General features: G+C 36.1%; 4 protein-coding genes across 8 annotated transcripts in view; all 4 read right to left on the bottom strand.

Annotated features, from left to right (window-relative positions):
* The window catches only part of maml2 (mastermind like transcriptional coactivator 2), a 104376-nt gene extending 100257 nt beyond the window's left edge, over nucleotides 1–4119 (bottom strand). For 2 of the 3 annotated variants that reach the window (XR_015508890.1, XR_015508892.1), the window contains exon 1: nucleotides 3739–4058. The gene's annotated coding sequence lies outside the window, so the exon portion shown is untranslated. Of the gene's footprint in view, nucleotides 1–3738 lie in introns of all 3 variants that reach the window. The other variant, XM_087283502.1, reaches the window with a different exon arrangement.
* rcbtb2 (regulator of chromosome condensation (RCC1) and BTB (POZ) domain containing protein 2) overlaps nucleotides 1–25929 on the bottom strand; it is an 824162-nt gene that overhangs the window by 31213 nt on the left and 767020 nt on the right. The gene's annotated exons all lie outside the window — the stretch shown is intronic.
* On the bottom strand, nucleotides 4841–16120 carry LOC558876 (E3 ubiquitin-protein ligase RNF14-like). Of its 3 annotated transcripts, none has more exons than XM_087283584.1 (7): nucleotides 16073–16120; nucleotides 13638–13803; nucleotides 13080–13210; nucleotides 10976–11464; nucleotides 9947–10169; nucleotides 8864–9036; nucleotides 4841–6170 (listed from the first exon to the last, which is right to left on the bottom strand). In XM_087283584.1, exons 2-7 carry the CDS (start codon nucleotides 13786–13788, stop codon nucleotides 6027–6029), a joined length of 1311 nt encoding a protein of 436 aa, XP_087139710.1. In that variant the 5' UTR covers nucleotides 13789–13803; nucleotides 16073–16120; the 3' UTR covers nucleotides 4841–6026. The 3 variants fall into 3 exon arrangements, with proteins under 3 accessions (XP_087139710.1, XP_087139712.1, XP_087139711.1); XM_087283586.1 differs by having other exon boundaries at nucleotides 13638–13798; XM_087283585.1 differs by lacking the exon at nucleotides 4841–6170 and adding an exon at nucleotides 8584–8710 and having other exon boundaries at nucleotides 8744–9036.
* LOC100333926 (E3 ubiquitin-protein ligase RNF14-like) lies at nucleotides 17869–25647 on the bottom strand. Its single transcript, XM_087283617.2, has 7 exons — nucleotides 25587–25647; nucleotides 24685–24845; nucleotides 21653–21783; nucleotides 20919–21407; nucleotides 20458–20680; nucleotides 18657–18829; nucleotides 17869–18484 (listed from the first exon to the last, which is right to left on the bottom strand). Exons 2-7 carry the CDS (start codon nucleotides 24833–24835, stop codon nucleotides 18350–18352), a joined length of 1302 nt encoding a protein of 433 aa, XP_087139743.1. The 5' UTR covers nucleotides 24836–24845; nucleotides 25587–25647; the 3' UTR covers nucleotides 17869–18349.

The raw sequence follows: 25929 nt of genomic DNA, 5'->3' as shown, positions 1-25929 counted from the left end.
TAATCAGATGATGTCATTACGCTGCTGTGCCGTCAGCCAATCGCTGCATTGCTGATCATGATTTCGAGGATCGATAGATCTGTCCTTAACAACAAACGCAGCGATCTCAGATCAGTTCATCCAGATATTCTAATCTGATTCGCGAACTTGTTTGGAGAACCAAATTAGCGAGAGATCAGTTATCAAGATTAAAAGATCCAGGATCTGCCAAATCATCTTAGATCATTTAAGCGAGGTACGAAGAACGGACCCCTAGGCAAGATTTTAGGTGAATTCCAGTAAATTCCACTGCTAGTGTACATATACTCATAAGAAACTTATTAGCTTTGTCTTGGACATTCTTTCATTTTAATAAAGCAAGTGTACATTCCAAACACATTCCAAACACAAGTTTTTGCAACTCTGGGACACCTTGAAAAAATATGCAGCGATTATGTATTGTGAAACCTGTGTAAGTTTTGCAACTGGACAAAACAAAAATTAAAACAATATGATGCTGATCTTATTTTAACTAAACATGCTATGAAGCAGAAAAGAAGGATGAAGAGTCTGGCAGGTATTAGGCCTAAAACAGTTCACAAATCAGGTCTAAAAAGACAACAGATAATTCTCATTCAATCATTCATTCATTTATTTTCTTTTCGACTTAGTCCCTTTAGTAATCAGGGGTCGCCACAGCGGAATGAACCGCCAACTTATCCAGCATGTTTTACACAGCAGAGGCCTTTCCATTCATATGCTATGGCCAATTTAATTCATCAATTCACCTATAGTTTTTGGATTGTGGGGGAAACCGGAGCTCCCGGAGAAAACCCACGCCAACACGATGAGAACATGCAAACTCCACACAAAAACATCAACTGACCCAGCCGTAGCTCGAACCAGCGACCTTCTTGCTGTAAGGCGACAGTGCTACTCACTGCGCTACCGTGCAGCCCACAGATAATTCTATAAAACATATATTTTTGTTTCTTATGGAATTGTCAAATTAAATTAATATTCTTGCAAAAGACTTCTCAAATGATCTTAATAAATCACTCCAGTTGTGTCTTTGTGTTCCAGTTACATTTAGGACAAATTTCTGTTATTTATTTAGAATATTAATTGTATAATAATAATTATATATATATATATATATATATATATATATATATATATATATATATATATATATATATATATATATATATATATATAAATGGAGGGTGGGGGGCTTTTGAGGATATAGGTCATAGTCCTGGTCCTCAGTTCAAAAGACAGTGATGATGACATCAGCATACAACTATGCATAATTCTGAATCATTTTAAAATGAAACAATTGAGATAATTAATTGTGCAATACACATATTCTTGCACTCTGTCATTGACTACATATAAATAGAATCAGAATGTGTCATTATCAGATTCTCTCTTGCATATTCAACATGTAGGGCAGATATATACTGCTGCTCACAATCAGTAATGTTTATTCTCACACAGAAGACTCAAATTGTGGACACAGGCACCCCTAATCTCTCCGATGTCTCTCATCAAAATATTACCTGAATGTAGGGTCCACACAGTTGGTCCAATGACGGTATCCAATGGTGGATGAAGGTTCACTGCATGTTCGGTCTTTCCAGTGCACAATGTTGATTTATATTAAACTTAACTCATATCTGACTCCAATTTTAGTATGAGATGGTTTAGAATATTAATATATTTATCCTCGTTTTATCTGACTCCAATTATAAAACATTGAGAAGATTATTTTGTTTCCTTTCACATTATTTTAGATCATGATTGAATATTCTTTTGATTTGTTATTATACCTTATTCTCATTTACTCAGATTCCGATAGCATCTCGAGTCTTGCACCGGCCGGGTATACAATCTCTTAATACAAGCTTGTCAGTCTTGGTCATTAAACAGAGGCGATTAACCACTCTCCTAAAAAGGCAGAACACTACTTACTCAATTTAGGAGATTTTTATGTGGTCCCCATGGATCTGTTATCTACTTAATCAAGACAAAGTATTTTAATAATAATCACGCAGGATTATACTATTGTAGATGAAGGCCTAAATATCCACATTTAAAGTAGTTTCAACAATATTTTGTTGTTCTAAATAGTTGGCCTTTTACAGTCCAAGTATACATGAATAAATGCCAATTTGTTAGTCGGATCTCTAACAACATTGAATAGCGTGCCACGCTGCTCCGTCTAACATGTTTTAGTCCGTTACTAACCTGTACAGTGGCTTGTAGTGCTATGGACAACAACATTTATCAGTGATAATAACACGAACTCTGTTTGAATCATTCAAAACATAACAATTTATTAGTCAGGTAAATGTATTATGCCAATTCAATTAGTCAATTCATAAACGATCAATACAAAACATCAAATTATCAAAGATAACTCCAAGATGAAAAAGATGCATTCCTGACTTTGAAATATACATAACATGGAGCTAGCCATGTTATGGGCTGATCTGGTTAGGCAGAATCGCCCTGAGTCCTTCTTAGGCCTTACCTTAAATAATCCAAGAATTCCCTCAAGGAAGGGGGTGTGAATGTATAACAAAAGGCATTCACACTTAGTGTCACACCCCTCACAGTGGATCAAAAGATGCCTGAAGTTATATATTTATTGTTCTGATTATGTCTATTTCTGAGAGAATGAGACCATTGTACCAATCGCACTGAGACATTTCAAATGATATCAAACATGATAGTTAAAGTCAGTTTGGTTAATTCTAGAACATTCAAACATTGAAATGACCATATGTGTGAGTTGGGGGGATGAAGCAGACTCAGATGCAAATGCAGCAGGAACTGGTTTTTCCCGCATTCCCCTTGCTGAGTTGTGAAGTTACCAGTCTCTGTTTTCAGCTCATGTTTTGAATTGTCAAAGACATCAGAATATTTGCAATATTTCAATTCTTACACTGAATATTAATTTTTACACAAATTCAAAGTCAAACCTCATTCTATCTTTAAAAATATTATATTATTGCTTGAGTTTGTGGACTTAGTCCAGTGATTATCCATTCTGAATGTTGTCTGGATTTGAATATAACTCTACATTAAAGTCATTAGTGCTTATATTGACTTAATATGCAACTCCAAGCAACATTATTACAACATTTTTGCTAAACCATCATTTAATTACTGTAATTTTACACAATCTTTATACTCTCCTAACCCATCCTCAAAAGCAGAAGCTGATCTGGGATCTGGGATGAGTTTATTATACGGAACGCGTCCGTCAGTCAGCATGTATAGGTTACACTGATTCAGAAATGTGATGATCGACGCACATCTTTAATGAAAGTGAATGCAGACATTTTTATATTCGTTTTAACGCGCTTTTAAGCCAAAATAAAGCGAAAGCACAATTCTCTTGAACAGCTCTTGCTCTATCGCATTTGAGATCGCTGTGTTGACGGTACTTTCACTTTTCATAGAAAGATTAAGCATAAGGGGGATAAATTGGAAAATAAATCGGGATGATAGCGGAATGTCTTTACAAGAGTCACACAGGAAAACTGAATATTACGGAGTCCGGATTTGAGAAGCCCTGGCCTAATTCAAGCGCTGAACGCATATTTCTCTGGCTCAGAGCCAAAGCGCAAAACTTTGAATCTGACAGTTATTTGCGGATATATTGACACCAAACAACAAAACAATATCGCCAGTATGTTTTAACATCATCCCTACGATATGAATGTACAATTCAAGTAAATAAGCTCTTACCTCTCTTTGTTTTCTTTCAACATGTCGGTAGAAGACAAATTATTGCTGATTTTAAAGACATTATAATATTGTCCTAAACCACGCATTGTGTGATATATGGCTATTTCTGGTTACACGTTTAAGGTGATGACGTGCTGCTGCTGCCTGCTGGTATGGTGCGGTGCCGTAAATAAAAGCTGGCATGCAGCCAGAGAGATCGCTAAATTCTTGTTATAGTTTCATGCTGTTATTTATTAATTTTTAATGTCTTTATTTGTGTTGTGAATGATGTGCACTCGACTGGACTCGTGATATTTTCCGAGTCCAAAATGTCCAAGTCCGAGTAAAAGTTTCCCCAAGTCCGTGGCAAGTCCGAGTCCAATAAAAACTGGACTCGAGTCCGAGTTCGAGTACCCCAACACTAACAGAAATACATGCATAATAATGCTTCCAAAAATTTTTTTTAATTTGAAAAATCGTTTAAATGTTTAGGATCTTGTACACGTTTTTTTGCAAAGTGCTATTGAACAGAGAAATATTGTAAAAAGGGAACAGATTTATGCATCTGATTGCTTAAGAGTGAATAAATAAACAGGTAAAATGTGAATGCTACTTGGTGTACATGAACTAAAAAAGTGCAAGTGATAAAGTGCTTTTAACAGCTTTTCTAATGTGTTTCTATTTTTCCGATTGCTGAGGTAAACTAGTGGAAAATATTAACTGTATTTAGATTAAAGATAAAGATTTATTAAGGTAATGCAGATCTTTGTTTATGTTCAGGATCTTATTTACCCGTTTAAAATGTACTGCAGATCAGAGATTTTCATGTCAAAATGTACATTACGGGTCGATCTAGGCAAAAAGTTGCTAAAATATTTCTAGAATTTAATTAAATTTAGTTCTTTGTTTGTTTTTTTGTTTTGTTTTTAATGAAAGAATCAGGATCAGAATTAAATCGAATCAGGACATGTGAATTAGCACCCAGCTCTAATGTGCTATATAGATTTGTCTAAATCTACAAAAATGGTTAATAAATTAAATAAATAGGCTACCTAATAAATAAACAATTGCAGGCAGAAATAAAAGATCTGATTGTAAAAAATGTTAAATTATGACAATTCACTCAACTAAAAATTAAGTTTTTAATCAATACTTTCCCTTTATCACATTTTATAATAATAAACATAAATTAGAATACATGATTAGAATTCAAATTAAACGCTGAAAAGCTGATTCTGAATGCGCTTAGGAATGACTCAAAACAGCAGCTCAAAACTACAAACACAAATTTTATGCTTTGTCCTACTTAAAATTAGTTCGTAAACATTAATTAAATTTGATGATTTAATGAGAAAAACATTGATAATAATTCACAAATTAAAAGTAACCAGAAACAGCAATCGGTTTGAGTTACAAACAATAATGGAAACACCTTACAATTTACCCTTTTTACAAGACTGTTATGATACATTTAACAGTCATCAGCATCTTAAATCCTTGAATCTTTTTAATATTTAGATTTTTTAAATAAATGTATGCACATTTAAATGCATTTATGTATGTATTATATTACTTTTTCACCAAAAAAAAAAACTCATTATCGCTTATGTTAGGTGTTTCTAACAGAGGACAGGACAATAAATTTGACATTGTTTTCTCTTTTGGCTGTCATTATTAATCTCACACAATTTTTTTTTCTTATGAAGGTCTTGATGACCCCATCGTGGAGTTTATCTTTTATTATTTCAGCAAATAAGATTTTAAAAAATCAAATAAAATCACATACTCTCCCAATTACTGCATTCTGTGTATGACGACTTCCGCTACTGAGAAAACCCTGACATGTGAAAAGGGTCCATAAGCTTCCATAAGATAAATTACACTTTTATTTCATATTAATAAATACATTAACTAAAATGAACCAATGGAATCTTATTGTGAAGTGTGACCCCAATAATACCATAACTAAACTAAACTAAATTAATAATGGTGCCCAACAGAGCCTGGTTTCTCTCAAGGTTTTTTTCCGTTTACTTCGTCAATTGGTGAAGTATGTTCCTCGTCACTGGCTTGCTTGGTTTGGGACTTGTGGAGCTGCACATTGATGGATTTGCTCTTTAGTGTTTGGACTTTCAGCAGTGAAAATTAAACCACACTGAAATGAACTGAACTGAACTTCAACTCTGAAATCTGGACTCTATGTTAAGCTACTTTGACACAATCTACATAGTAAAAGTGCTAGATAAATAAACATGACTTGAATTGAATAAAACTCTCTCTCTCATAACATGACTATGCTCTGTGCATAATCAAGGACCTTGCTGGTTATAACATGGAGACTCTAAATCTCTGAAGTGAAGGTAGGGGTCTTTTCCACCGAGAACTGCAAGACAGAGCCAGCAGAAATACGCATGGCATGAAAAGCAGGTCATCTTATTACAGCCATCCGATTTCTGTTAAAAAACAACAAAAGGTGAATGAAGGGGTTCTGCATTAGCCTTATTATTAGCAATTCAATTAAACATCAAAGATTAGGTTTAGAGAGACCGGAACTGGATGTAATTTTATTATAGTTCCTCCGAATCAAAATTAGGATTATTACTATTATTGAAAGTCATTTAAATGTGCGGTAGGTGATCTCCCAAAGTGCTAACCATTAGCATAATATTTTTGAAACACAATCCGTCCCATCCAAAGCCATGACTCCTGAAATCACGAATATGCACCTTAAAGATAGCAAAAACAGCAAACAACCCACTATAAGGTTGCAACACAGGCTCATTTTGAAAACATAGTCCCGCGTATGTTTTCGGAGAACGCAAATTATGTTGCGAGAGTTACGTATGGCTGCATTTAATTTTTTTAAGCGAACGCTATGGGGCGGTATGAAGCCGTTCCTTTTCACGCTAACCAGCTGACTGCTTACCTCCGTGTGGAGGGCTTTCCCGCTGCAACAAGTTTGTCCAGTTGGCTCGTCGTTTATGGCGACGAACATGAGACACAGAGAGGAGTTCAACATGAAGACTAGGTTTGAGCCCGGGGAAGAGCGATTCCAGAAATCAGGTAAGACAAAAACAGAATCCAAAAAATAAAACGAACAAGTGAACAACAGGGTGAGCATGTGCTAATATCCGACAACGTGGTAAAAATCAGACGAGGGCTTTTCTTTTTCTGGACTGCTTTTGTAAATTGTCGGTTGGGTTTAGGGAAAGACCGGGTGGGCAGGTCAATCGATAAAATTGGTTTGTTTTAGGGAAGGAGGAGGATGTCTCAGTCGATTGGCCGGTCGGCCGTCCAGTCAGTCAGACATACGGTCGGTCGACAGTGGCCTCTGGTAGGTTTACGCGAGAACAATGCGGGCGCGAATGGCACAGGCGAGAGGCATTTGAGATGCGAAAAGCGCACACAGCGGCCTCTCGCGGATTTGCGAAAACAAAAACAACAAAAATACGTACCTCCCGGGACATATTTAGCAATCTCCAGAAACATCCATGGGACCACATTTTCAAAATGAGCCTGGGTTGCACTATCATATCATTTGCCAGTTAGAAAACTTTATAGTACTTCAATAATACTATAATTCTGAACGAAAAACTGTATCATATCTAACACGTTTTAAGTTGTATAGCAAGCAAAACTTGTCATAATGTGCAATATTTCATGCATGCAAGGATCGCTGGTCTCACTCTCTGATGCGCTTTGTCATAAAGCAACTACTGTATGCTTAGTGGTTGGCCGGCGGCGTGCAGGAATCACATTTATTACTAAACCATACCTACATGCTATTTCAGAGCGAATATTCAGAGCAGTATGGTGAACAATATAGGGAGTGTTTCCCAGACTATCATTGTTCAAAAATGAACCAATGTGAATATAATAGCAACTTTAGCTCAGTAAAGCAGGCTAGAAGCAATAGCAAATTCTACTGATGTTTTGTTGTTAAACTAATTAAACATCTACATTATCGATGCTGCAAAAGGAACATTATAAAACTAAAAATAGTCAAATCAATCTATCGCCGGAGGATTTCAGTGGCTGAACAACACTTCTGTGCATATAACCCATTAGCAAAAAACAACCAGCTTTGTGTGACTAAAATAGTTTTAAAACAGAACATTAACTGTCTAAAAGAAATACTTCAGCCATGGTGTCGTCCTTCCTCTAGCGCTCAAAAGTAACTCCAATATTGATTCAGGACTCTAAAAAGTTTTGATTCAGCATTTGTTTTTCCCGCTGTCGCTCTCTTGTGTGCATGTGAATGTGCGTGCACAAGCAAACGGCAGATCTGCATAAACAGGTACGCAGTTGTACAAATCTACATTTGCTGACAGACAGTTTGGGCTACTTATCAGATTTATGGGAATTATCGGCCCAACAATAATTAATTGGATGAACATTTTTTAGTCGTCTGCCTTACCCAGAATATAAAAATACATATAAACACATTTAGATCATTTACTTTAATCATTACTATTGGAATGTGAAGAGACTTTTAACCAGCACAACAAAAAACATTTCTGAAGACAATCACCTACTGCACCTTTAAGTTAGTTGATAAAAAGGGTAAAAATATAAATAAGGAAAACAAACGATATAGTTCACCCAAAAGTGAACAGTTCCTCAATATTTCCTCACACTCTAGTGGTTCTAAACTTTCATGAATTTCTTTCTTCTCTTAAACACAATACAATATATTTTTGGTGAACTATTTCTTAAAACTACTCATGTTTCTGTATGTATTTTCTCAACTAAATCAATAAACATTATTATGCAAATGCATAAATATGACATTTTACATATGATTTGCCCTTGTCTGTTTTTGGATTTGTTAGTCATTTGATTAAAAGGTAACCCTTTATTTTGAAGGTCCATTTGGGTATTAGTAGACTGCTGAATATCTGTTGATACTGCTGCTAAACAGACATTTAACTGACTATAAGAACCTTTGCAAATACATGTCAACTCATCTTAACTCTAACCCCAACCAGTCTACCTATAATCTAATGAGAATTAGTTGCAGTGTAACTTAAATTCTATAAACGGACCATCAAAAATAAAGTGTGACTGATTAAAAACATAATGGGATCTCTTTAAAACCAAAACATGCATTTAAACTTTTATCAATTCTGTTATAGTATATGCTGACCTCTATGTTAGTGCGACAGATCGGACACTGTTTACAGTTTTTCGTCACCCAGTCTTCACTTAAAGTCTCCTCCGTTTCTATCTCTTCCAGCCGCTTTTCATAGTCAACCCTTTCTTTTTCTTCAAGTAACTCTTGCTCTTTTTCTCTGGCTTCTTTCAACATGCGAAGCTGAACTGCAAAAGAAGATTAAAAAACATGCTGAAACATGTACTGTATGTAAAAGTATATTTTTACAACTGTAAAATATAATATAATATAATATAATATAATATAATATAATATAATATAATATAATATAATATAATATAATATAATATACAACCCCAAATCAGAAAAAGGAAAAAACTAAAATAACATGGGGCAAAATCCTGACACAACTCTTCTGCTTCCACCAAAACTGTTTCTTTGGGAGCTCCACAGGTCAATATTTATGGTCAGGCTGCTATAGCCAAATCTTTAGTCACTGGTGCCAATGACAAATGCCGGTTTCAATGGTGCCAGCAGTAAAAATCTTAGGCTGTGGACAATGTGAAACATGCATTGCCCTTGGATCAGTCCGCCTTCGCTGTCCTTCCCTGATCCGTCACATACAGTATGAGCAAAACATTTCTGAATTGGGACACAATCACTGAATTAAGGATGTAACAATTCACTCAACTAATGATTAGATTTGACTGTGTGATGTCGAAATTTTAAGCGAAAAAAAAAGAATGGTTTGACTTAAGATTTTTGTAAACTACAACATAAAACATCTGAAGGAGACTGCAGATGAGCTGAATGAGACACAGATTCACTCTCGTTTCCACTGAGCGGTACAGTTCAGTACTGTTCAGCAAATTTTGATGTAATCCAACTTTTCTTGTTAGACCTGACTGTGTATGCAAGCACATAATTGTTAGCACCAAGGCAGTTTGCGTGCTGGTTTGGAGCCAGAGACTAATCAAATGAGTCTTAAATGAGCCTTAAACCAAACTGCTTGTTGAAGTTAAAGACTTTCAAGAAGCACTTAACCATATCTTAACAAAAGCCATTTGCACACACACACACAAACATGGATAAAAGGACATTTCAGTGTGATCTTACTTTCTTTGCAGATGGAGAGGCCATGGTATGTTCGTTTGCAGGTGGTGCAGAAAACGAATTGGCATGAGGGGCAGATGCCCACGGTCCGGTCAGACTCGAGCATCACAGCCATGCAACAAGTCACACGAGGGCAATAAACAACATCAGTCATTAGGTTCAGACTCCACTGCAGGAGGAGCCGATCATAGCGGGCAAAATCTTCTTCACTCACGAGAAGTTTCACCTGTTGTAGAAGTGCAGTGGTGTTAGTTAAACTTTTGTTCAAACAGCTAAGGCAGCTCTGTAACCCTATTTCTTGGGACCCACTGTCCTGCAAAGATTATTTACAACCTGCTTCAGGTATGTTTAATTACAGTTGGAGTTGAACTCTGCAGGATAGTGGGTCTCAGTGGCGTAGCGCAAAATGTGGGGGCCCCCCTGCAGGGATCACTGAGGGGGCCCCCTGATGAAAGGGGGGGGTGGAGAGATCACAAACTGAGGGGACGGGGAGAGTCGGTGGAGCGACGACGCAAGGGAGCGATCATAAATTGAGGAGCGGGAAGTGGAGTGACATTGCGGGGAAGCCTTCACAAACTAAGGAGCGGGAAAGGGGGGCGGGGTGGAGCGACGACGTGGGGTAGCGTTCACAAACAAGCGGCGAGAGCGTCAAAGTAGCCGGAAGTCATTCATTTTCAATGAGAACCGGTGGCGATGAGCAGCGTGGCGGGTCTTTTCCGGTGTGGGCGTCGAGGAGGACTTGAAATCAAGTCAACTTTATGGTAATGAGCTATGACGCGGTTTGGCAGCAAGCAATCAGAATGAAGTAGTCCACCGTTTGAAAGGAGTTCAGAGAACACAGACCTGTGAACTTTGGTTCCGACCACAGTTGTTCCCAGGGGTTTGATTATTGCGATTGCCAGATTTTCAATTATTGAAAATCGCAACGACGCAGGGCCCCCTAATACCGCAGGGCCCCCCCGCGGGCCTGTCCGCTACGCCACTGGCGGGTCTCCAGGTTTTACAATGGCACAAACACAAACAAAAAAGTACCTGTGCAGGAGTAGCCAGGGAGGTGCACTCTGGCTCAGGACAGGAAAGAAACTGCACTTCACCATTTTTAATCAGGATCTTGAAGTACTCCTCCACGCAGGTCTTGCAGTACACATGCTGACACTCTTTGAAGAGCACACATTTGGAGCCCAGGTTCTCAGAAAAACAAATTTTACAGCTAAAAACTGTGGCCTCAAACACCTTCTTCTTCTGAGCTTCATTAAAATCCAGCAGCTGGGTTAATATATCACTGTGAGGATCAGCTACTTGAACTGCTCGCTGGTCCAGCTCTTCTACAGCAGCAGCTGCTGCTTGGCTCTCAGCAGATTCACACTGAGGCTGGACACCATTGGTTTGGATCTCAAGTGGAGACTGGATGTTCAGAAACTGCAGAGTCTCTTCCTTTAGGAACTGGATCCAGGTAAAAAGAACCACACTGCCCCTGTTCTCTTCCCAAAGTTCATCCAGTCTCTTGCAAAGTGTTGCGATCTATTTATACAATAAACAATATATTAACTGAGCAGAGGTCATCTGAATGGTTGTGTAATTATCATTATGTCAATATAATGTCCAAAAAGACAGAATAATCGTTAAAATTATATAAGATGTGACATTGTGCTTTAGATATTGGGCCCTATCATACACCCGGCGCAGTGTGGCGCAAGGCGCGGCGCAATAGTCTTTTGGTAGTTTCAGCTTGGCGCAAGAGTGGTTTTGAGGCGTTGCGCTACGCTGTTTAAATAGCAAATGCATTAGCGCTCATTTGTGCGCTCATAGGCGTTCTGGTCTAAAAAGGAAGGCGTTCTGAGGCGGACCGCTGGCGCGTTGCTATTTTAAGAAACTGTAATAGATTTTTCATTAGACCAAATCTAACCCGGTCTAAACTCCGGTGCAGAGTCGCGCCTCGCTTACACACTGCTTAATACACACAAGAGAGCAATAGGCAAATATCTTTACATATGAAAAAATGTAAATAGTAAGGATATATATAGGATATTATAAGAATAGATACAGAATATAAATATAAAGGATTAAAATATTACAAAACATATTATTTTCTAGCCTACAGAAACATGAAAAATCACTGCTTTTATGTCTTCTTCATCTCGGGAGGCTTTTTCAGTTCATTCATAACAATTTGCTTTTGTATGATGTTAATATTATTAGCAGTATTATTTATTATATCCATATTTGTGTTTGTTTTATTAAAAACAAGCTTAGATTTGCCCACCTGTCAGGTTTTAGACCATATGGGGCACAGCATGTGTTTTAGGATAGAACTCAGGTTTTTGAACACACTTTGTTATTATTGTTCATTTATTCGTTTGCTGGAAATTAGAACTGAATTTAGAAATAGTTTTGAAACGAATCTTTGCGCTTAACAAACGAAATTAATTATTTATAGGCTAATTGATGTCTGCGCGTAAAGGTTTCCCTATCCAAGAGCGAATGTGAAAGTGATCCATTATCTCTCATTCTCACGCAGTAGATGCTCTGTTTAACTGTTTTCTGTTAAAAACTGTTAACTGTTTACTGTTTGCTAGTGAAATGCTCATTTTTTCCACTTAGACTTACTTTGCGTCCTGTAAATGGCGAATGCGCTCTTGGCGTGACGCAGCTGGGTCTTAAAGGTAATGGGAGATAAGATTCTAATTGGTTTATTCTCAAAACACCCCTATAACTCATTAAGAAAATAAACTCAACCCTTTTAGAACATGCGCCGTGGCGCAAGGCAGATTTCCCGTCCTTAAATTAGCAAAAACGCGTCCTGACACGCCCTGAAAGCATTTGTGCCCTGCGTTTTGCGCTCTGCGCATGGACCGTCAAAATAGAGCCCTTAATGTGTATTAAAACCTATATTGCCAAAAGTTTGGGGCACTCCTTTAAGTCACTAAATTCAGGTGTTTTAAGCCCTTCTATGGTCACTAGAGTATAAAACCTAGGCATGCAAAAGCTTCTACAAACATTTTTGATGGAATGATTTGCTCTCAGGAACTCAGTGAATTCAAGGAAATCAATAAAACGGAATAGAATGTCATGGCATGACCAAGTATGGTGATAATGTAAAAACATCTGATCATTCAAAATGCTAAAAATGACAAACCTGGACTCTCGATAGCCAAATGGAGCTCAGAGTAAAGACTGGAGCAGATGATGAAGGATAGTCTGTGGGTAGTTCAAAACTCAGAACCAAGGGCGGCAAATAGGAAACATCCACCTCTACACGTGTCTGCCCTATGAAACATATGCAGAAAAACATATTCATGAAGACTATGTAGTGCACATGCAACCTATTTTTTTACGAATTGATTGTGATTAAAAATAAAACCCTGAATGTGCACTGCAAGTTAAAGGTACAGCACTGGATGCGGTGTAATTTTGTTTTGTTCATGAAGTGACATTTCTATCACAATTTCGAATTTACCTTAAAGAATTTCACCATATAGGCTTAACTGCATGGTAAAAACACCATTTTTAGTTTAATACAAATAATTCATGTTACTTCTAATGATATTTATCATTTTGAATAATGGCATCACAATTTAAAGTACAATACAGTTTCAAGTACAACATAGTTCATAGCAGACAAAGAGAGACTCCAGCTGGAGCTCGAGCACTCTAGACAACTGTCCAATAAACCAACTCTTGCATAAACTCTTACCCTTTATCAGCAGTCTGAAGTCAGGAGGAAGCTCGAGGCACAGATGGATCTCACCCTTCTGACTTGATTCTGTCCTGTGAAACTCTTCTTCATCGTATATGCTTGCCAGAGCCAGCAGTTCATCTGATTGGGCTTCCTGATTGTCTGACATTGGACCATTCCTGAGCTCAATATACAGTAAGAGCATATGCTGACAATTTTAACAATGAATTTAAATTCTGATAACTGGAAGATAGATATATGTCTGCCAGTTCAGATATATAGACTGAAGTTTGCGATCAAAATATGTATTTGTAATACAAGTATAATTGAATGCAAAGTAAATATAACTAAATATGTAGTCGGTACAAAGTCATTTTATGAAAAGTAAAAAATACATTTAAAAAAAAAGTTTCAATTTACTGATGTTAACTCAAAATGAGTAGTGTGAAGCACATCTAGCCCTTTTTGACTTTCTTACTTTGTATCCGCTTGTTAAGTGGTGACGTGTTGGTGACGTATGTAATACTGTTTCCGGGTTCAAGCCGCCATTCATTTGAGTGGAGAAATCATTCGTTTATGATCACGTTTTATTCCTATCACACATTAAAGTTAATTTTATATAAAATCATAGTGTACACAACAATCTCTGGGCTTGCTGCATAACAAATACCAAAAATTTAACAATTTATAAAAAAATAATCACTTTCTGGCCATCAGATATTAGGCATGGACATATATATTGCGATCGTGATTTTCTTAAGTATTAAATCGCTTTGTAAACGTTTATTTTACCATTTCATGAGTCTCCCCATTCAGTTGAATAGAGCGCTTTTTTTATTTTTTTTTTATTATAGTTTTGAAACAATACATAAAGTAATAATACAATGATTCAGATATATGCTATATCCATAAACATTACTATAGTTACAACAACAACAACCAGAAATGATAATGAAGCAAAAACATAACAGGAGAAAAAAAATTATAAAAAATTGCAAAAAAAAAAAATTAATAATTAAGATAAAAAAATAAAAATATTACAAAATACTTCTATACATATAAACTAAAATAATAACTTAGGATACAATCATCGACTACAGCGGGGGATCAGAACTAGAAAAAAAATTCCTTCATGAAATCTAACATCAAATCATTCTTTTTGTTTTTAATTTGCATTAGAGACTTTTTCAGATTTTTCATTTCTAATAAAATAATATTACATTTTGGTATACACTTCGCAAATTTCTGTTTATGTATAAAATATTTACCTTGTAAAATGTAGACGTTAACAACATACTCGAATGTTCTTTTTGTGTGTGAAAAAGTGCAAATAACATCTTTTAAAGATAGCCTGTAATTAACATTTCTTTGCCCAAATAACACGTCACTAACATCATTCCAAAATTTAAGAGAGGCATCACAGTTATAGAAAAGATGATATAAGTCTTCCTCATGTATATTACAAAATGTGCAAGTACTCTTAATATCCATGAATTTAGATAAAGTTGCTTTGCAAGGATACATTTTGTGTAGTATTTTAAAGTGCACTTCTTTAACCTTATTTAAAAGGCAAAATTTAAAGGGTATTGACCAGGTAGCTTTCCAATTAATATTAATATTAATTGTATAGAGCGTTTGGACCTGGAAGCCGCTTCGCGTGACGTCACACTTAACAATAGAATGAATCCACGAAGGGTTCTAGATATGCACAGCGGTGTAAAGTAACAAATTACAAATACTCAAACTACTGTAATTTACTAAGTAGTTTTAAGGATGTGTACTTTTACTTTCCCTTGAGTAAATGTTTAAGGCTTGTACACACCGGGACGGTTTTTATTATGCTAGCATGTGTAGAAATGTTTAAACAATGTGTTACACCCTTGCATTAATTTAACATAATAGAAGTACTGACAAATATACACAGGCTATGTAAATCAATAATTACTTTGTGTCCTTTCTAAAACATTTATTGTGACTTTTAATTGTTATTAATAATATATGTCTGAATGTGATTTGTTCAAGTTATTTGCACTGATTATTACAAGTCTAAATAAAAATTAGCCATTCCCGACGTTTTAACGCAATGAGTGGAATTTTCCGACGGTCCCTTATCATGCGCGAATATATTATGTAATACACACTGACCATTACAGCGCATCTGAACATTCAAACAAAGACAGCAAAATGCAGCTAACAACAAGTTTGGTGTTAAGACAAACATTAATGGACTGTTCAGGGGACCATATCCTAATACAACATGTTGTCAAGTATGAAGACTTTATAACTATAACAAATAGCCAACCAACTACATAATAACTTTAAATGAAAGGCGTTAACACATACATGTCAACAAATATGTTACCAACCATGCTAAATAATAACTGAAGTGTTCACTTCAAACTTTTATTATTCTGAATTAGCATTCGGCCAGGAAAATTTAAAGATTTGCTCACCTTGCTCTTCCCAGGCGTCAGTCTCCTGCCGGTATCCCCAGTGAAGCCAATAAGGAAGTGACTGAAACTGCAATTCCTCGACTGGCCGCTAGAGGCTGATTTCAAAAGAAACTCCACCATAATAAAACCCATAACTTTACACAAAATAAAGTATTTACTATGGAGAATCATGAGTGCCACTTAAAAATAAAACGAAGATTCAAATGATTAATTTAATAGTTGAAACATAAAAATGTATACAAATAAATCACATTTTAAATGGACAAATAAAAGACATTTAATGTATATAATTTGTTTCTAAATGTCATTTAACAAAGCAATACAACAGCACATTTAAAATATATTTAGATGCATAGGTTAATAAACAGTTATATAACAGTTATTCATGTTTTAAAATGTTGATTCATCAAATAATAAAAATGTACATTAATATTAAATCCACTCTAAATGGACAAATAGACATAAAATTGTCATTTTATCAAACAATACATTTAAATATAAATATACAGTTGAAGTCAGAATTATTAGCCCCCCTGAATTTTTAGACCGTTTGTTCATTTTTTCCCTAATTTCTGTTTACCGTAGAGCAATTTTTTAAAACACATTTCTAAACATAATAGTTTAAATAACTCATCTCTCATAACTGATTTATTTTATCTTTGCCATGATAACTGTTCATAACATTTGACTAGATATTTTTTAAGACACTTCTATACAGCTTAAAGTGACATTTAAAGGCTTAACTAGGTTAATTAGGTGAACTAGGCAGGTTAGGGTAATTAGGCAAGTTATTGTATAACGATGTTCTGTAGATTATTGAGAAAAAATACAGCTTAAAGAAGCTAATAATTTTGTCCCTAAAATTGTGTTTAAAAAATTGAAAACTGCTTTTAATCTAGCTGAAATAAAACAAATAAGACTTTCTCCAGAAGAAAAAATATTATCAGACATACTGTAAAATTTTTCTTGCTCTGTTAAACATCATTTAGAAAATATTTAAAAAAGAAAAAAATTTAAAGGGGGCTAATAATTCTGACTTCAACTGTATACAATAGTATGTATAAATAAATATGCACATTTGAAACATTTTATTTAATTAATGTTTTAATATTAATAGGCCTATATATTATTATTAATAATAATAAATTAAATGCCCATTTTAAATATCATTTGGCAAAGACTTATCCCTCTCTATTTGCCAATAGCTTTATTTTGTCATGTAGCCGATTTCTTCTCGTTTTCATTTGTCAATTAAATTGAAATGTCATTGGTCAGTACATATATGGGAGCAACCAATCAAATTTCGCCACAAACATACTCTGACAGGTAAATAAAATGATCATTGTCATTGAACAATGGCACAGTGTTTGCTGTAAATGGTGAGGGGAAAAAAGGAAAGAGAAAGGACGATTAAGAAAGAAAGAAAGAGAAAGAGATGTGGAAAAAAGAAAAAATTCTAAATGTATGCAACTTTAAACCCATTTATCATCAGTACCTTGGAACTATAAAGTTTTTTCAGCATTTGGGGGAAGGTTAATATATATATATATATATATATATATATATATATATATATATATATATATATAAAATCTCTTTTAAGCTTAGTCCTTTTATTAAACTGGGGTCACCACAGCGGAATGAACCGTTAACTTATCCAGCATATGCTTTACCAATGCATATGCTGTTCCATTGCAACAGCATCGCCCAGCAACAGGCCCGGATTCTGCCATTTGGGAGTAAAAGTGATCGGCTGTCCATTGGATCTAATTGTTGTCGTGATGGCAAGCAGCTGCTTTGTTTTTTATTAATTTATTTTAAAAACGCAATAAAGCTGAGATACAACCTGAAAGACGACAATACAGCACTTACAATCACAATCATCAGCACTTTTAACAGTTTATTTTAAAAACTTATAATTTGCTTTTGCTCTATCGGAGTTTTCATTCCAAAATGGCCGCCGCGCCATCTAGTGGCCGTTTTACAAATTGCACTAGGGTGTCGCCTCTTGGTGATTCTATGCTTTTTGGTTTTATGGAGCGGATGCCTTTCCAGCCGCAACCCATCACTGGAAAACATCCATAATTCTCATTCGCACACATACACTACGGCCATTTTAGCTTACCCAATTCACCTACTACATGTAAACCCACGCAAACATAGGAAGAACATGCATAAAAATCAACAAGTAAACCCAAATAAAAGTCACAGACATGGATTTTGTGGCACAACACATGACTATGCACGCTCGAGGATGTGCATTACTACAGATATTAATCAAGCACTTGTCTGCTTAAAGCATGGGGATTTGAAGTGAAGGTAGGTGTCAGTTCCATTGAGAACTGCAAGACAGTACCAGCAGAAATACTGTCGACAGCAAGAGCAGATCATCTTGTTACAACCTCCTATTCTCTATAAGAAAAACAAAACAACAAAAAAAAACAAGGTGAATAAAATGAGTTCTGCATTACAAGCATCAATATTTAAAAAAGATGAACAGGTTTAGGTCCTTAAATGCATAATAGGCCAAATTGGTATAATCAAAATAATCTCTTGTGTCAGTTCTGTTTTAGTAGACGCTGACCTGTATGTTAGTCCCACATGCCGGGCACCGTTTACAGTTTTTAATCAACCAGTCATCGCTGGAAGTGTCCTCCATTTCTATCTCTTCCAGTTGCTTTTCATATTCAATCCTTTCTTTTTCTTCAATTAACTTCTGCTCTTTTTCTCGGGCTTCTTTCAACCGACGAAGCTCGACTGCAAAGATTAAAAAAACATGCTGAAATATATATGCAAACAAGTATTTCTAAAACTGTATTATAATGTTATATTTGACATTCTGCTATTGCCCATTGCTTTAAACTTGGCTCATTATAGCTCATTTAGACGATCATTCTTAGGGCTCTATCATACACACTGTGCAATGCAGCGAAAGGCGCGACGCATTTGTTGTTTGCTAGTTTCAGCTCGACGCAAGAGTCATTTTGACGTGTTGCACCATGCTGTTTAAATAGCAAATGCATTTGCGCTTATGGGCCCTATATCATACGCCCAATGTGGCACAAGGCGAGGCGCAATACTTGTTTGCTTGTTTCAGCTTGGCGCAAGAGCCGTTTTGAGGCGTTGTGCCACGCTCTTTAAATAGCAAATGCATTAGCGCTCATATGTGCGCCCATAGGCGTTCTGGTCTAAAAAGGAAGGCGTTCTGAGGCGCACTGCTGGTGTGTTGCTATTTTGAGAAACTATAATAGATTTTTCATTAGACCAAAACAAACCCGGTCTAAAGTCGAGCGCAGAGTTGCGCCTTGCTTACACACTGCATAATAGCCTACACACAAGATGCAGAGCAATAGGCAAATATCTTTACATTTGAAAAAAATTTAATATCAAAGATAGGCCTATATATAGGCTATAATATATATTATATATAAACAAATACTGATATAAATATAAAGGATTAAATATTACAAAACATATTATTTTCTAGCCTACATAAATATGAAAAATCACTACTTTTATGTCTTCTTCATCTCTGGAGGCTTTTTCAGTTCATTCATAACAATTTGCTTTTGTATAATGTTATTATTATTAGCAGTATTATTTATTATATCCATATTTATATTTGTTTTATTAAAAACAAGCTTAGATTTGCCCACCTGTCAGGTTTTAGACCATATGGGGCATGGCAGGTGTATTTGGAAATAACTCAGTATTTTGAGCACACTTCGTTATTATTGTTCATTTATTCGTTGCTGGAAATTAGAACTGAATTTAGAAATAGTTTTGAAACGAATCTTTGCGCTTAACAAACGAAATTAATTATTTTTAGACTAATTGATGTCTGTGTGTAAAGGTTTCCCTATCCATGAGAGCAAAAGCGAACTTACTTTACGTCGTGTAAATAGCAAATGCGCTTATGGAGTGACGCAGCTGGCTCTTAAAGGAAATGGGAGATGAGAGTCTGATTGGTTTATTCTCAAAACACACCTATAACTCATTAAGAAAATAAACTCAACCCTTTTAGACCATGCGCCACGGCGCAAAGCACATTTTCTCGTCCGTAAATAAGCAAGTATGGATTCTGACATGCCCTGAAAGCGTTTGCGCCCTGCGCTTTGCGTTTTGCGCATGGACCATCAAAATAGAGCCCTATATGTGCACCCATATGTTTTCTGGTCTAAAAAAGGAGGCGTGTTGAGGCGCATTGCTGGTGCGTTGCTATTTTGATTTTGACAATTACTGTTCAATAAACCAGCAGAGAGGAGAATGAACAGGGTGTTCATCTCTATAGAGGAGTGTTGAGTGGCCCTGTAATGTATCAGTGTGTGTCGGATGGCCTGTACACATACAAACATGGATGAAAGGACATTATGTTTTGTTCTTACTTTCTTTGCAGATGGAGAGGCCATGGTATGTTCGATTGCAGGTGGTGCAGAAAACAAATCGGCATGAAGGGCAGATGCCCACGGTCCGGTCAGGTTCGAGCATCACAGCCATGCAACAACTCACACGAGGGCAATAAACAACATCAGTCATTAGGTTCAGACTCCACTGCAGGAGGAGCCGATCATAGCGGGCAAAATCTTCTTGGCTCACGAGAAGTTTCACCTGTTGTAGAAGTGCAGTGGTGTTACCTAGACTTCTGTCCAAACAGCTAAGGCAGTGGTCTTTAACCCTGCTCATTGGGACCCACTGTCCTGCAAAGTATATTTCCAACCTGCTTCAGCACACATGCACGTGTTTGCTATCAAATTATACTGAAAAGCCTGATAAGCTGCTTCAATTATGTTTACATTTTGTTGGAGCTGAACTCTGCAGGACAGTGGATAAACAGAAGAAAAAGTACCTGTGCAGGAGTAGCCAGGGAGGTGCATTCTGCCTCAGGACAGGAGAGAAACTGGACTTTGCCATCTTTAATCTGGACCTCAAAGTACTCCTTAACGCAGGTCTTGCAGTACACATGCTGACACTCTTTGAAGAGCACACATTTAGAGCCCAGGTTCTCAGAAAAGCAAATTCCACAGGTAAAAACTGTGGCCTCAAAGACCTTCTTCTTCTGAGCTTCATTAAAATCCAGCAGCTGGGTTAATAAATCACTGTGAGGATCAGCTACTTGAACTACTCGCTGGTCCAGCTCTTCTACAGCAGCAGCTGCTGCTTGGCTCTCAGCAGATTCACACTGAGGCTGGACACCGTTGGTTTGGATCTCAAGTGGAGACTGGATGTTCAGAAACTGCAGAGTCTCTTCCTTTAGGAACTGGATCCAGGTAAAAAGAACCACACTGCCCCTGTTCTCTTCCCAAAGTTCATCCAGTCTCTTGCAAAGTGTTGTGATCTATTTACACATTAAACAATGTATTAATCGAGAATAGATAATCTAAATGGTTGTGTCATTATATCAAAACTACAAGATGTTATACGAGACTTCTAATGGTTTCTTTTAACTTTAGTGTGTATTGTATACTATATTGCCAACCAATTGGGTAATCCCTCCAAATCAAAACTAAAGTCTAAAAAAACAGCTCTAATGTTCTTTAAAATAAAACTATTTCAATAATTTAAAATGCTGAAATGACAAACCTGGACTCTCGATAGCCAAATGGAGCTCAGAGTAAAGACTGGAGCAGATGATGAAGGATAGTCTGTGGGTAGTTCAAAACTCAGAACCAAGGGCGGCAAAAAGGAAACATCAACCTCTACACGTGTCTGCCCTATGAAACATATGCAGAAAAACATACTGTGTAGAAGACTCTGCAGAGGACATGCAACAGATCTTCATAATTACATAAAAAAGTTTTGGTGACACTTTACAATAAGGTTTATTAGTTAATGCATTTACTAACATGAACTAATCATGAACAACACATGTACAGCATTTATTAATTATAATTGAACATTTACTGATGTATTATTAACATCCAAGTACGTGCTTGTTAACATTAGTTAATGCACCATGAGTTAACATGAACTAACAATGAACAACTGTATTTTCATTTACTAATGTTAACTAACATGAACAAATGCTGTAGTAAATGTATTGTTCATTGTTTGTTCATGTTAGTATATGCATTAATTAACATTAACTAATGAACCTTATTGTAAAGTGTGACCAAAGTTTTTTTTTTAAGTTTTTTTTTGCTAAAAGTTTTTAGCAATTGATTTTAAAAAATACTTAATGCATAATACAAGTAATAATTAAAGCACTTCTATCTGAATTCTGTGTAAGTTTATTTTGTCTGTGAAGTAAGTGCAACCCGGGCTCATTGTGGAAACGTAGCCCCGCGGACGTTTCTGCGGACCGCAATTTACGTCCCGGGAGGTACGTATTCAAGCGTTTTTTTGTTTTCGCGGATCAGCGAGAGGCCGCTGTGGGCGCTTTTTCGCGTCTCGGGCGCCTCTCGGGAGCGCGTGGCATTCGCGCCTGCGCCGTTCTCGTGCGAAAAGCCGCCAGATCGAAAAAAAAAAGCAAAAGCCCTCGTCTTCGATTTCGACCGCGTTTTCGGATCCCGCCGCATTCTCGCCCTTATTTTTTGGATTCCGTTTTTCGTCTTACCTGATTTCCGGAACCTGCTGTTCCCCAGACTCGATCCCAGTCGTCGTCCACCGCGGCCGGCTCCGGCTCCTCCTCCAGGGCCTCCGCTCCGCCGACGCAACGCTGTGAGCTAAGCGGACAAACTGATTGCATCAGGAAAGCCCTCCACTCGGAGGCGAGCCGTCGGCCGGCGAGCGCAAAGAGGAGGAGCGGACCGGCGCCACACCGCCCCGCAGCGTTCGCTCGAAAAAAAACAAACGCGGCCTTTACATACCTCCGGCCACGTAAATCGCGGTCTCCAGAAACGTCCGCAGGGCTACGTTTCCAGAATGAGCTTGGGTTGAGTAAGTGACATTACTATTCTTAATTTAATGAGTCAAAACTACGGTTTTACTCTGAGGTGAAAACAAGATTATTTGTGTTTCAATATGCATAATTCATGTGCAAAGGGCTAATGATATTGATATTTTGCTCATGGTTCATTTTAGCAACTTTCTTCAAATGAACTCATGAAAAGTGGGTCAGGTTCATTCCTGTGCACATTAAGTTCAGTTACAGCTCCTTTCATTGATAACTCTTTACTTGGTGAACTGTAAATGAAAGAAGTTTAAAAGTGTAGTTGTTTTAAAAACAACAAGAATAAACATCTTTAAATAGTTGCTATTTGTATTTTCAGTCAAATTATGACTTTTGTTGCTAACAGTATACAGTACAATACATTCCCTTTGGTGTCACTAATAGTACCACAGTTCAAAGTACAACATAGTTTATAGCAGGCACAGAGAGAATCCAGCTGGAGCTCAAGCACTCTAGACCAGGGGTTCTCAACTGGTTTGGCCATGGGACCATCATTTTTACATGTACTGTAAGAAAAAAAAACTAATTTTACAGAAAATATCCTTAAATTTTTTACAGTCGTTTTTTTGTCATTTCACATTATATTCAAAACTTAGTAAAATGACAACCAATCTCTCTAAATTAACCGTTTGACTTTCATTTTAGGTACTTTATTATTAAAGACAAATTACTGACAATTTTGTTTTTTATACAGGGAAATTACAGTATTATTTATACAGTAATTTTTCTGTTATTTTAATTTATATTTAAAAGTTCGTAAAAATTACAAACATTATCTGTAAATTAATGGCTTGACTGCTATTTTATGTACTATATAAGTAATGACAAATGACAGCAATTTGTCAGTTTTTTACAAAAAAATTGACATTATTTAGTGTTTTTTCCTGTTTTTTAAGTACATTTAAAATTACGTAAAATTAAAATAAATTGTAAATACTTGCTCTGTAAAAAAAAATAAAAATCGTAAAAAAAAGGTCAAATGACTTGGAATCTAGGAAAAGTCTGTAAAATAACAGTGTTTTTCTGTAAATATTTTAATGAAAATATCTGTAGATTTATTAGTTTTTGCACTTTATTTAAACAAAGAAATTTTACCGTAATTTTGTGGTTTTTGTTAGCCGTAGCTGCCAGTCATTTGACCTTTTTTTTACGATTTATTTTTTTTACAGTGTGGTCATCAAGCCGCGACCCAAATTTTTAGGAACTATAATACAATTTTAGGAATTATACTTCATTTGCATTTATTTGTTAACATAAACAAGTAGTGACAGATACAAGAAATTCACCAAGACTTACATATAAACAATATTTTATTGCTGTAATTTAACAAAAAGTAAAATCGACAAATACTGTTAATAATAAACTGTTAAAAAAACATGTTTTATGGTTTCTAAATGTTTTAATTTAGAAGGTTTCATGCTCTCTTATGAGAGCACCTCACTACATTTGACACTGAGGCTTTAAGTCTTTTTCGTACTTGCGCTTGAACATTTTTTTCTTGCAATAATTAAATTAAATTTCACATGTCAAACTGTACGGTTGTTGCGCACACATTTCAAAATAAAAGTCCGGTATAAGCAAAATAACTTAAAAAATAAACTTTTGTTGTTTTTTTAACCACACACTCCGCGACCCACTAAAAATGTTCTCGTCGCGACCCACCAGCTGAGAAACACTGCTCTAGACAACTGTCCAATAAACCAACTCTTGCATAAACTCTCACCATTGATCAGCAGTCTGAAGTCAGGAGGAAGCTCGAGGCACAGATGGATCTCACCCTTCTGACTTGATTCTGTCCTGCGAAACTCTTCGTCATCATATATGCTTGCCAGAGCCAGCAGTTCATCTGATTGGGCTTCCTGATTGGCTGACATTGGACCATTCCTGAGCTCAATATAAAACCAGATAGATCGATTTGAACAATGAATTCAAATTCTGATAACTGGAAAATGGAACATGATGCATGAACATAGAGGTGATATTTTGGGCACATTTTTCCTCAATATAGTGTTAATTTGGCAGTAAATGTAATATGTTATGTTATGCCAGCATGTGTAAAAATGTTTAAACATTGTGTTACAACTTACCCAACTTCACCGTGTCCCGTTTATAATACTCCCTTTTACAAAATCACATTTATAATGTGATTGAAGTTACTTGTGCATGGATAATTATGATTTGTGCATGTTATGTGAACTGATTACTCGTGGAAATAAAAATTAAACAATGCAAACGTTTTAATGCAGCGAGTGCAATTTTCTGACGGTCCCTTATTATGCGCTAATATATTATGTAATACATATTGACCTTTATAGCGCATCTGAACATTCATTCAGACATAATAATGCAGCTAACAAGTTAGGTGCAGATGAATAGACAGTTCAGGACGGCAAATCCTATTACTTATTGTACGATACTTTCAAATATGTAGAATTAACTAAACTATTGGAAAGAACTGTCAAACTGTAGTCACATAGCTAACTACAATTTAATGAAATGAGTTAACACCAAATTTTACATGTCAACAGTTAGGTTAACAACTACTAATAATCACTGCAGTAGTCACTTCAAAATTGTATTATTCTGAATGAGAGTTTGAGCAGGGAAAATAAAAGATTTGCTCACCTTTATCTTTCCAAGCTTCAGTCTCCTCCCTGTGAAGCCCAGTACGGAAGTGATTGAAACTGCAATTCCTCGACTGGCCGCTAGAGGCTGGGTTCAAAATAGTCAATTCCATAGAGTCCCATAATAAAATCCCTAACTTTACAGCAGAAATATATATGTATTTAGAATATATATATATATATATATATATATATATATATATATATATATATATATATATATATATATATATATATATATATATATATATATATATATATATATATACCCATTCTAACAATTAAGCCTTATTATTCTACATAATTAAGGGTATAGTCACAAGACATGTGACATGTTACAAATA

This window comes from Danio rerio, chromosome 15 (genome assembly GCF_052040795.2).
Source record: "Danio rerio strain M-AB ecotype USA chromosome 15, GRCz13ab, whole genome shotgun sequence".
In the NCBI taxonomy this organism is placed as follows: Eukaryota; Metazoa; Chordata; class Actinopteri; order Cypriniformes; family Danionidae; genus Danio; species Danio rerio.
This window is presented reverse-complemented; position numbering and strand designations above follow the sequence as displayed.